This window comes from Lemur catta, chromosome 17 (assembly GCF_020740605.2).
Source record: "Lemur catta isolate mLemCat1 chromosome 17, mLemCat1.pri, whole genome shotgun sequence".
NCBI lineage: Eukaryota > Metazoa > Chordata > Mammalia > Primates > Lemuridae > Lemur > Lemur catta.
Genome location: NC_059144.1, coordinates 22,154,784 through 22,166,974, shown reverse-complemented (window position 1 = coordinate 22,166,974; position 12,191 = coordinate 22,154,784). Strand labels below are relative to the sequence as shown.

Genomic DNA, 12,191 nt, shown 5'->3' with positions numbered 1-12,191 from the left:
TGCCACAGGCTCCAAGGGGAGCCTAAAGAGATATGACAATGAAATGTAATGTTGTATCCCGGATAGGCTAGTGGAACAGAAATAGGACATTAAGTAGAACAGGAGATCTAAGTAACGCATTGACTTCAGCTAGTAATAAGGTGTCAATATTGGTTCATCAATTGTAACTAAGATATATAATGTTAGATGTTAATATTAGGGGGAACTGTGGTGGGTGTGAGGAACTGTGGGGGGTGTGAGAACTCTCTTCTCAATTTGTCTGTAAATCTAAAACTGTTCTAAAAAATAGACCATTTAAAAAAGAATGAATGCAGTAGTGGAGGGAAAGCATGGCTAATGCAGGTTTGGCTGTGAGCTGAACACTACCCAAGATGGGTAACAGCTGCCAGCGCTGAGCACAGGAGCAGTTGTGGGGGGCGGGGGGTGCAGAGGGGCAGCAGGCCTCGGCCTGCTGGGGAGGGGCTGTGTCCTGAAGCCCAGGTGTGGTCATTGCTCTGGGAACCTGCTCCCTTCCCAAGCCCTTTCCACTGTTCCTCAGTCACAGTGTCTCCAAGGTCATTGTTATGCCCTTGTCACCCTGTGTTATGGTGGGTTATGGGTGCTGCTGGCCCCTGGCCTGTGTGTCCTCAGAGCCAGGAAGGTCAGCCCAGTACTGTGTGGGAGCCGCAGTCCCTAGCGTGGCCCTTGCTCAGTGCTGACTGAATACTTCGGAGCTCTTAGGAAGTTCTTCTCGTCCAGTAAAACTCTGCCTCCTGCAACTTTAAACTAGCTCCTCTCGCCGCCCCACCCCCAAGAACAAAACAGAAGAAATCAGCTTCCTTGCCATGTGATGCCCCTTAGATATTTAAGGAATGTTTTGTTTTTCATTCAACATTTGTGCAGCCAGGCACAGTGCCAGTGTTCCGTTAATTATTTACTTATTCGGGCAGAATGACCTCCATTCCTTCAGTCATTCTTCCTGTGACAGCGTTTCCAGCCTTTTCACTGCTTCACTTTAGTTTGTCCGTGTGTCAGAGTGAGGAGCTCAACATGAACACAGGGCGCCAAGGGACACTGGGGCAGCCTGGGCGGGACGGAGGCGCGGAGGGCAGGAAGGGCCTTGCTCAGTTTGGTAGATGGTGGCAGGAATGGGAGGCTGTGGAAGGAACTGGAACAACAGGGTCCGTTTTGTCGAGGACCCACAAGGCTACAGTAGGAGATTCGGCCTTGATTTTGTAGAAGTCCTGGAAGGCTTTGGGTGGGGGCTCAGCGCAGTGACCTGGCTGTCTCTTCCCCACACAGGCCCAGCACATAGAAGCCCCTCAACGAATACTTGTTAACATGACCCCTTTGAAGAGAATGTCTGTGGCTGTCTCCATGGGGGGCCTGTGATGCGGAACTCTGTTCTCCCTGTTCCCAGGCCCTGGCCTCCTTGGTAGGAGAATGAGTGGGGAAAGCTGTGAGCATATCCACCTGCCAGAAGGTAGATCACATTGTCCTTGCCCTTGGGAGCAGGAACGTGGAGCTGGATTGGCTCTGGGAACAGCGGAAGTCGGGGCCTGGGGTGGAGGGACCCAAATTTGGGGCCAGGAGATATAGAGGAACCAGCTCCTCCAGGGAGCAGGGGGGGCTGAGGCCTCAGAGGTGGTCAAGGCTGGGCAGGCCGGAGCCATGGGCAGGGCAGGAGAGAGGTGACAGGTGGAGGTTCTTCTTCTCATGTTGCTTCTAGTAGATAGCCGTGTGGCCTTGGGCGAATCATCTTACCTTTCTGACTCTGTGTCCTCATCAGAAAATGAGGAAATTCCCTGGGTGAGCTGCCACCTTTAATGTTGTGTGACTCTGTTTGAGTCAGTCATTCAGCAAATATTCCTTGAGCATCTACCACACCCCAAGCATGGCACGAGGGGCCAGCATGGGCGAGTACACGGACGTAACTGCTGCCCTCACAGGCTTGCGGTCTAGTCAGGATAGATGATGAGCAGATAAACGAGCAAATACGTAAGGCGTTGTATCGCTGTTAGGATGGAATAGAAACGGGCTTCTTGAACATAGCAGTCAAGGGGAAGGCTGCTCTGAGGAGCTGATGTTTCAGCTGAGACCTGAGTAACGAAAAGAACAAGCTATGGACCAACCTGGCGGAAGAGTGTTCCAGACAGAGGAACAGCAAGTTCAGAGCCTGAGGCAGGAAGGAGCTTGGCATGTGGAGGGGACTGGAAGGGAGGGCAGGGTGGCTGGAACAGAGTAAACAAGGTAGGGGCGGCCTGAGGCCAAGCTGCAGAACTTGTCAAGGGTGAGACAGCCCAGGCCTTGGCAGGCACGACAGGGAGTTTTATTTCATCCTGGGGCTATTGGAAGCATCTAGACAGAGAATTGACCTGACTCCGGCTGGAGGCCGGCGAGGGTGAACTGGAAAGTGTATGCAGGACAGTGCTGCTCCCTGGGTTCAAATTCTGGCTCTGCCACTTTATGTCTTGTTACCTTGGGCAAGTTACTTAGCCTCTTTGTGCCTCAGGTTCCTCATATTATAGTGGCTACTAGCTTGGACTCTGAAGATAGACCACCTGGGTTCAAACCCTAGCTTTACTGTTTCCATGCTGCATGCTATTGGACGGTTTTCTAAGCCTCGACATCCTCATCTGTAAAATGAGGGTAACAGTAGGAGCTAGCTCAGTGGGTTGTTGTGAAGGTTAATGAGTGAATACACACAAAAGCTACAAGAGGGCCTGGAATTTAGTGAATGCTTCATAAATGTTAGTTGGTGCTATTATCATCATTGTCATCAGCATCATCATTGTTATCATGGCTACTGGAATTATAAGACACATGGCCATGGACAAGTAAATTTCCCTTTCTGCACCTCGTTTTGCACATCTGAGGAGGATAATTCTTCTGTCCTGGGGTGGGTTGTAAGGATTCGGTTTATATCCATGTTTCCTCCACACAGTGGGAGCTGGCATAAGGGCAGCCACTCTGGTTCTGCCCAAGGCCTGGCATTGGCTAGGAGGGCCTCAGTGCCCTCCGTGCTGAGCATGAGCAACACGTGAGGGCCTGCGTGTCCCCCTGAGCTTCCTGATACGTGCCATCTTGCGTAGACCTTCAGCAGCTTCACAGGAAAGGTCACATATCTCCCTTTCATTCTTACCGAGGAGAGACAAGGCCCAGAGCGCCCAGAAGTTTGTAGATGGTCTTCCTTTAAGGTCTGGAACCCAGATGGTGGTGGTGAGGGGTGTTCCAAATCCCACTTCACAGTTCCTTTCAGATTCAGAATCCTTCAGAGACATGTGGGGCAGCCGTTCTCATCTCCATTTCACAGCTTAGCAAACAGTGGTCCAGGGAGGTATCACTTGCCCAAAGTCACATAACAAGTAAAAATTTGGATCTACCTTCTGAGGCCAGGATTAGTCCCAGTCCGACATGGCCTCCATAGAGCAGGCCTCTTGGTTTGTTGCCCGTTTTCTTCTTGAGCCCAAGACAGCTGGGTGCTGGTGGCTCTATGGCTACTGTCGTTTCCTCCCACTACCCCTCCTTGCCTGAGACTTGATCAATAGCCAAAAGGCTGAAGAGTGAGCACTGGATTGGGAGTTCAGCAACAAGGGTTCTAGTCCTGGCTCTGCCCATCCCAGGGTGTCTCCTTAAAAAGGGGATTACATTCTCCATAGAGCAAACAGGTGTGTCTGTAGGTCTCTGTCTCCCTTCCAGATAGAACCAAGTGCATCGAAGCCAAAGAGCAGGAGGAACAACATGAGCTGCAGAGAGGAGGGCCAGCGGCCACCCAAGTCTATAATGGAGGGAGAAAGAATTGAGGCCTGCAGAAAAGGGTGGGGTGGGGGTGGCTAAAAGGGAAGATCTAGAAGAGGACTAGCCGTTGGATGTTTGTCGTAAGTCCTGAGGAAGAGAAAATGGGTTCACCTGGCACAAGGAAGAGTTGAGACTGGACACTGGGGAGAGCTCGAGAGCAGCTGTGGAAGTGGGCATAGAGGAGGCGCTGGGAGCACAGCCTGCTCTGCGGAGGTGGGTCGACGGATGACATGCTTTAGGGACTGTTCGGATTCCAGGGGTGGAGGACTTTGGTGTCGTGTAGCAACAGGAGCCCTGGACTTCTCCTCTTCACTTGCTCTGTGACCCCAGATGGATCACCTCCTGTCTGAGGCCTTCTTTTTCCCATCTGGAAAATCTGCTGGCAGAACTGGCTGATCTCTGAGGTCTAACTTCCTGTGACTTCTTCCCTCTAGGGCTTTCACCCGCTCTTCCTCCAGGACGACCAGGGCGACACACGGCCCTTAATCCTCATGAGCCTGGGAGCTGAGGTGATACGGATGAGGAGAGACAACTTTTATGAACTGATTGATGATAAGATAAAAGAGAATTTGTCCAAGTCCAAGATTGAGTACCCCAGGTCAGTGCTGAAAATGTACATAAATTCCATCAAACAAAATGAACAATTTTTTCACCTGTTATTTTAGTAAAAGAAAGAAAGAAAAATGATGCTACCTAGTGCTGACAAGGGTGAAATGACACTGGTAGTTGTGGGTACACTCCAAATTGGCTCAATACTTTGGATAATTTTAGCATTGTGTTTCAAGGGCTATAAAACTGTCTCAACCCTGTGAGGCAGTGATTCATCTGTGAATTTATCTTTACGTAGCCAAAATATGGGGAAAGCTATCCGCGTTAAGATGTTCACAGTAGTAATATTCATAATAGAGAGAAAAACAATGACACCACCACCCAGATGTGCCTCACTAAAGGGATAGTTTAGAAAATTGTGAGACATTCCCTTGATAGAATGTAATTGTGTTATTTTAAAAAGCTAAGTTTAATGGCTCTATAGCAGCAGGGTAAAATGGGTGATATAATGATATATGAAAGGGCCGCACCAAATTGTATGTATACTATGACTATGGCTTTGTAAAGCACTTGTACAAGAAAAACCTAAAAGGAAATAAGCAAAAATGATAATGGCTATGGTATTATCCAATTTGTAATAATTGTTTTGTCTGGGAGGCAGGACTAAAGGGGACTTTCTGGTTATATGTTATATATTCCTCTCGTGTTTGCTCTTGCAATGAGTATGCATTGCTTTTGTAATGAGGGAAAAAAGATAAATTTTTTAACAGTTGTCAGGGTAGGACATTCCAAGTGGGTTTATTTTTTTTTTCTTTTCCTTGTTCCCCAAATTTTCAGTAATGAATGACATACTACTTTTATAATAGATATTTTCAAAAATATCTATCTTGAAAGATTAGATAAAAAGTGTTTCTTTTTACTTCTTCATCGTTCCCAAATTTTCCAGAGGGAAAGTTAATGTTTTTATGATGGGGAAAATAACTTTTTAAAAATGTAAACATTTATTTATTGCCCAGACCAGTGTTCTCAAAACTGTTTTCATCTCACACTGCTATTGCTAAAAAGTGTTTAAGCATGTACCTCCTAGTGTGCATATGTAATATAAATGACATGTGTTTTGCCTTTTTTTTTTTTTTGAGACAGAGTCTTGCTCTGTTGCTCAGGCTAGAGTGGCGTGGCATCGGCCTAGCTCACAGCAACCTCAAACTCCTGGGCTCAAGAGATCCTCCTGCCTCAGCCTCCCGGGTAGCTGGGACTACAGGCACTCACCACCATGCCTGGCTAATTTTGTTTTTCTATTTTTAGTTGTTCATATAATTTCTTTCTATTTTTATTAGAGATGGGGTCTCGCTTTTGCTGAGGCTAGTCTTGTTCGACCTCAAGTGATCCTCCCACCTTAGCCTCCCAGAGTGCTAGGATTACAAGCATGAGCCACCACACCTGGCCAATAACATGTGTTAGTTAATTTATTTTTAATTATTATATCCACATACAGTATTACTGTACTGATATATATTATAAACATATAAAATAGATCTTTAGGCTGGGCGTGGTGGCTTACACCTGGGAGGATCACTCAAGGTCAGGAGTTCGAGACCAGCCTGAGCAAGAGTGAGACCCTGACTCTACTAAAAATAGAAAGAAATGATCTGGACAGCTAAAAATATATATAGAAAAAATTAGCTGGGCATGGTGGCACATGCCTGTAGTCCCAGCTACTTGGGAGGCTGAGGCAGAAGGATTGCTTAAGCCCAGGAGTTTGAGGTTGCTGTGAGCAAGGCTGATGCCACAGCACTCTAGCCCAGGCAACAGAGTGAGACTCTGTCTCAAAAAATAAAAATAAATAAAAAATAAAATAAAATAGATCTTTAAAAAGATAAGACAGGCCGGGCATGGTGGCACACGCCTGTAGTCCTAGCTACTGGGGAGGCTGAGGCAGGAGGATCACTTGAGCCCAGGAGTTTGAGGTTGCTGTGAGCCTGGCTGATGCCACGTCACTCTAGCCTGGGCAACAGAGCAAGACTCTGTCTCAAAAAAAAATTTTTTTTTAGTTTTAGCAGTTATGTATTTATTCTAGTGTGAATTAGAAAAACAACATGACTAGCTTACTATCCCCATGACTTGACAGATTTTGTTGCTTAGGACAAAGCTAGAGTAAATATTTAAGTAAAAGAAACTAAATGGACTTAAGAAAAATTATTAGTAAATTTAACACATTGACTGCCACACACAAAAAAACAGAAACTTTTCCTTGGGGCCACAGTGTTTTATTACGAAAATAGAATAAAAACTTCAAGTGTAATTTAAAGGTAAACAAATAGAAAAATGAAATGTATTGACTTCTATTCATTTAATCCATGTTTTTAGGATTGAATTGTCAATATTAATTGCAACCATAAGAACATCAATAAGTAAGATTTTATATATGCCCCGGGGTCAAAACTAGAGTGAGTAAAATACAACTCTCATGGCAGTTAACGTGTTAAAGAACAAGTGATATATAGATACGGCCAAAATTGGGGCATTTTTGTGAGAAAAACAGGTCGAGAAATACTGGTGGTTCCTTCCAGTTCAAAGATGCCACACAAGTCTGATTCGTCTCTCCTGCCAATATAGAAAATGGTTTTTAGACCTGTGTACTCAAAAAAGGATTCAAGGAGCCTTCGCTGCACACATGATGCCTGCCACATGACAGGTATCAGATCATTTCTGTCGAATCGAAATGCAGGAAAGGTTTACATAGACTCCAGGGGACCAGATGGAACACGCAGCATCTGCACTGCTCCGTCAGCACTTTGCCATGCTCGTCTGTAATGCTGACAGACAGGATTCTGTCTTATTCACGAGTTGTTGAACTGCACTAAAGCAGACAGGAAACATATCCATTATCTAGCTCAAATCCCTCATGTATTAACTGAGGACTCTGAGGTCCTGAAGATCTCAGAGCCGGTGGCAGAAGTACCTGTCTCTTGAATACCATGGGCTGGATGGCCTGAAAATCACTCCTCCAGGATGCGCCACACCAGAGAAGATAGATAGCTGCCTCCACGAGAAAGTCAGGGAAGCCCCAAGGACCAAAATGAAGATGATCCCAAAACTGAGCAGACAGTGTGAGCTCATGCTGGGATGGCCCCGGAGGGCTTAAGGACATCATGGGATGAATTTTTATAGCCTGCAGGGACAGATGCTTTCAGCTCAAGTGAGGTAGGGGATAGGAACTGAGACCCCCACATGAAGCCGAGGCCTCTAGAAGAAAAGTAGACTAGAAATCAATATGACCATCAGCATCAAGAGGTGACACGTGGAAGCTTGTCTGTCTCAACTTGGACTCTGGGTCAAAAAATATATATCCCTTAAGAATCAGTAATCACACACTTGCCCCCTTGTAGGTTTTGGTGAGTCCCTTAGCCTCTTTGGCCCCAGTTTCCATGTTTGTGAAATGGGATGGTTGTGAAAATCGAATGAGTTAAACAACGTAAAGTGCTTGACACATGTTAAGTTCTGAGTCAGAATTTGGTATTGTTGTTATTTATTATGTGAGAAATTTGGGCATTAATGGAACTTTTAAAGTAGGCACTCTCCAGTGCTGGTAGATGTTTTAACAACCAGCTCTCCAGGAGGTGGAAGGAGACCCTGCTTTGTAGTGTTTACTGATTTCTGTGGTGTAAATACTTCTACCAAGGCCAATTTCAAACTGTCAACCTGGTGTCACCAAACATGGAGTTGAGAAGAGATGCTCACAGTTAGCTTTCGTGAGCAGGCAGACGCTGGCTTTGTCATACTGCTGAGACTAACAGGGCCAGCGTGTGGCCTCTGCTGACCTCTGGGTGTTTTCTTAAGTTGATCTCTACAGATCAAAGTCCACTTTGTCCTTGTCAACATAAACTAGCCAGAAGAATGTTCTGATTTACTAGTGACTTATCAGGCTTACTTCCTTAGGTAAGAGAGTACAGGCAAGTCCATTGAAGTTTGACACACCCTTCCCTTGCTGTGGTCTCAGAAGGAAAGAGGCCAGTGGGTGCCGAGCCCACCCCAGCCCATCCCCTCATTCCCACCCTCACGTGCCATGAGCGAAGGGGGCAGCGTCGACCCCGAGCACCATGAGCTGTCCGAGGCGGCCACCAATCTACTTCCTGTCTCTATAGGTTTGCCTGTCCTGGACATTTCACATAATATGTATAAACCACACTTTATTCATCCATTTATCAATTGATGGACATTTGGATTATTTCCACTTTTAGGCTGTTATGAATAATGCTGCTGTGAATATTTCTGTACAAGTATAGACATATTTTCATCTCTCTTAGGTATGCCTAGGAGTGGAACAGCAGGGCCATGTGGTGACTGTATGTTTAACCTTTGAGGACCCGCCAGGCTGCGCTCCATGGCGGTTGCTCCAGTTTACATTCCCCCCAGCAATGTGTTAGAACTTTTGTTTCAATATCCCCACATCCTCATCAATATTTATTATTATTAATCTTTTTGATTGTAGCTTTCACCCAATCACTAGTGGGTGAAAGTAGTATCTCATTGTGGTTCTGATATACATTTCCCTGATGGTTAATAATCATATATGGAATTTAAATTTTTCAGTAGCTACATTATAAGAAGTAAGAATCAAGTAAAGTTAATTTTAATAATCTATCTTATTGAAGTCAATATGTCTAAAGTATTATCATTTCAACATGTCATCAGTATAAAAATTATTAAGGAGATATTTTACATTCTTTTGTCCTAAGTCTTTGAAATCTGGTGTGTATTTTACACTCACAGCTCATCTCTTTCAGACTGGCCACACTTCAGCTACTCAGTAGGCACATGTGGCTCGTGGCCGCTGCATGGGACAGTGCAGATCTAAGGGAATAAAGTTGTGGGGAGGGAATGGAGGCAGAGGGAGAGCCTGGGACAGGCAGAGAGGTGGGATGACACCCCATGTGCATAGGGATTGGAAAGAGGGGCAGGAGGCAAGGCTAGGGGGGCGGGGGCAGGGAGGGGCTGGCGTGAGAACCTCAGCTTCTGTGCCTGCCCTCCAGTGATGAACAAATGAGCCAGGAGTTCCTCAAGGAGAACAGCTGGAATATCTTTCGGAAGGACCTGTTCCGGCTGCTAATGGAGTCTCGCCAGAGTCCACTGTTCACCCCAATCTGGAGCAGGAGGAAAGGGATCTACAACCCCAAGTGCCTGGTCCTGGATTTGTGTAGCATCAACAAGAAGACTAAACCTCATCATCCTGTTTTTATGGCACCCCGGAAATACCTCCCGCCACTGAGGATTGTCCAGGCCATCTCAGCACCCAGGTACAAAATCCAGGAATTCCTGCCTCAGTAGAAGAACGTGGGGTTCCCTGTTTAGAACCAATAAAGGATGTTGGATTGGCCACCATGTCTGCCTAGTGACCACCATGGCAGTTGTGGGATTTGGAGGAAAGGGGCCTGGAGGGCTGAGCTATGGGTCCAGAGGGGTGTTTGGGGACAGCAACTGGGGCACAGCCTCCCTTTGCATGCCTGGCCGAGTGATTGGGTGGTTCGGAGTCCAGGTATGGATGGGTTCATCGCTGGGGATGGTCTCAGGGTGGGAGGGTCTTATCTGGTGGGCTGGGTGGGAGGCGGGGTAGAGTGAGGGAGCAGGTGGTGGTCAAATCAAAGTGGCCAAGACTAGGGTTGCAAACACAAATGCCGTCCAAGGCCAGACAGGTCATCTAAAGGAGCATGGCGGCGGGGCTGGGAAGGCAGTGCTGGGGACCTGATGTGTACATTCTCCATCCAGATGGAGCAGCCGCTCCTTTGTCCCAGTCAGTTGATGTCATGCCAGAAAATGATGCAGGCCCTGTATCGCCCATCTGTAGATTTTTCAGGAGAATCAAGAAATGCAATATTTTAGATGATTCCTACTGGTTTTTAAATATGAGCAACTGATTCAAATTGTTTTAGAATGGTGTCAAACACAGCACATACGTGGGCTGTGTTGGGCCTGTAGGCTGTGGGCTAGGCCTCTGTCAGACTGGCAGGGCATGGCCAGAGAGTGGAGTGAGAGCCTGTATCATGCGGGGCCTGGGGGTGGTGGTACAAGGAGCCAGAGAGATGCAGACGGGGCAGCGTGATAGGAGCTGTGACAGAGGGAGCAGGCCAGAGACACAGACGCAGAAGCGTGGCAGCTAAAGAGGGCACCTCCGTCCCTCTGGAGTGGGGAGGTCTTTAATCTGGGGCCATCTGTCACTGACCTGGGCCTAGAACTCAGGGTTCTTCTCTCTAAACAGCTTCCACACCACAGACCAAGCCCCCCACTCCCTTAGGAAACCCCACAGGTTAGCATGAGAGCATTGGGGGGCCTGGTAGAGGCCATGGCGGCAGCTCGGGAGCCTGGGCCCCTCACCTCCCCGCCCCAGCAAGGAGCCGGCTCTGAGGAACACCTGAGTGCTGAGCTGGGAACCGGGAGCTCTGGCGAGACTGGCTCTGTTTCTCCTTCACTGGACCCCCTGGAGCACTTCAAATCCTTGACCTGTACCTCAGTTTCCCCAATGGTGAAATGAGCAAGTTGGCCAAGATCGACGGTTTTCATGAATGAAGGGTGAGTACAGTTTGAAAAGCATATTCAACATTATAATTCTGCTTGTTGAATTTAAAAGAAAACTGTTTTCATGTTGCATACCCAAAAAGGAGGCTTATGACATTTTTCTCTCAGAAAGCGGGTGTGGATGTTAAGGGGTAAAGAGGCAGTGGGCTTTGGGACCTTGATTCCGTGATAGCTTCAAAGCCAAGAAGTCAGGGACTGCTGCAGCAGTCCTGGAAAGGCTGTCTGTGATCTACAGGGACAAGGGGTCACTCTGCTGGGGCCAGGTAAGTTGGGGTGTCTGACTATATTTAGGGATCTTTTTGCATTTGGGGCTATGGCTCCAAGTTGATGACATGAACTTCTTGTTAATTCATTTGAAACTTACTTATCAGCGCTTGCTCCTTGGCAGAGTCAAAGGAGGGTAAGGTGCTGTCTCTGTTGCCCTTTATTCTCTAGGCGAGGGATCAGGAGACTCCTCCTGTAAGGGGCCGCATAGTAAATACTTTAGGTTTTGCAGGCCATCTTGTCTCTGTTACAACTGCTCATGGAAGCAGCTGTGGAAAATATGTAAACAAATAGATGTGGCTGTGTTCCAATAAAACTTTATCTACAAAACAGGTGGCAGGCCAGATTTGACCTGCAGGCCATAGTTTGCTGACCCCTGCTCTAGGCAATAGGGAGTCCTTGAAGATTCGTGAGCAGACATGGCACGGCCAAAAGAAAGGAGAGGAGCTAACATATATTGAGCGCTTATTATATGACAGTCACCTTGCTGAGCATCTGCTGTGGTGTCCAGTGACCTGTTGGGTCCTGCCAGTTCTGCCACTATTAATGGCTGTTGAGTATTAAAAGAGGTGGTACACATATGACAAGGTGAAAGATTTTGCTTACCAAGATCCCTGGGTCCCCCTTCCTGGGAAGTGAGAAAAAAGCTTCTAGAATAACAGGCACAGCATGTTTTCTAGGAGAGCAATGGGGGAGAAAGTAGCCTAGAAGAGCAACAGGGGGCGAGGGCGCTGTGCGGGGAGAGAGACTGGGCTGGGCTTCAGGAGGTCCGAGGGGACCAGAGCAAGAGCAAAGCTTTTCTGAAGCCGCTATGTATGTAACACAAGAACCTGAGAACGAGAACTGTCTGAAGAGGGCTTCGGGGAGCTTTTCTGTGCATCAAGAATGTGTCCTCCTTGGCTTTTGTTTGAGAAACTAAGTGAACATTCGAATAGCTCTTAATGACAGTGTGATGCAGTACTGCTGTCTCTGGGTTGGTTTAGTCACCAGGGGAGCAGCATGAGGCCCTAGTTATATTCGGGTTATAT

At 47.1% G+C, this 12,191-nt stretch overlaps 1 protein-coding gene across 3 annotated transcripts in view; it reads left to right on the top strand.

Annotated features, from left to right (window-relative positions):
• The window catches only part of CNBD2 (cyclic nucleotide binding domain containing 2), a 43,017-nt gene extending 33,319 nt beyond the window's left edge, over positions 1–9,698 (top strand). For all 3 annotated transcript variants that reach the window (XM_045528670.1, XM_045528668.1, XM_045528667.1), the window contains 2 exons: positions 4,212–4,375; positions 9,360–9,698. In XM_045528670.1, the coding sequence (XP_045384626.1) occupies positions 4,212–4,375; positions 9,360–9,654 (459 nt within the window). In that variant the 3' untranslated portion in view covers positions 9,655–9,698. The remainder of the gene's footprint in view (positions 1–4,211; positions 4,376–9,359) is intronic.
• The last annotated feature ends 2,493 nt before the right edge of the window (positions 9,699–12,191 follow it).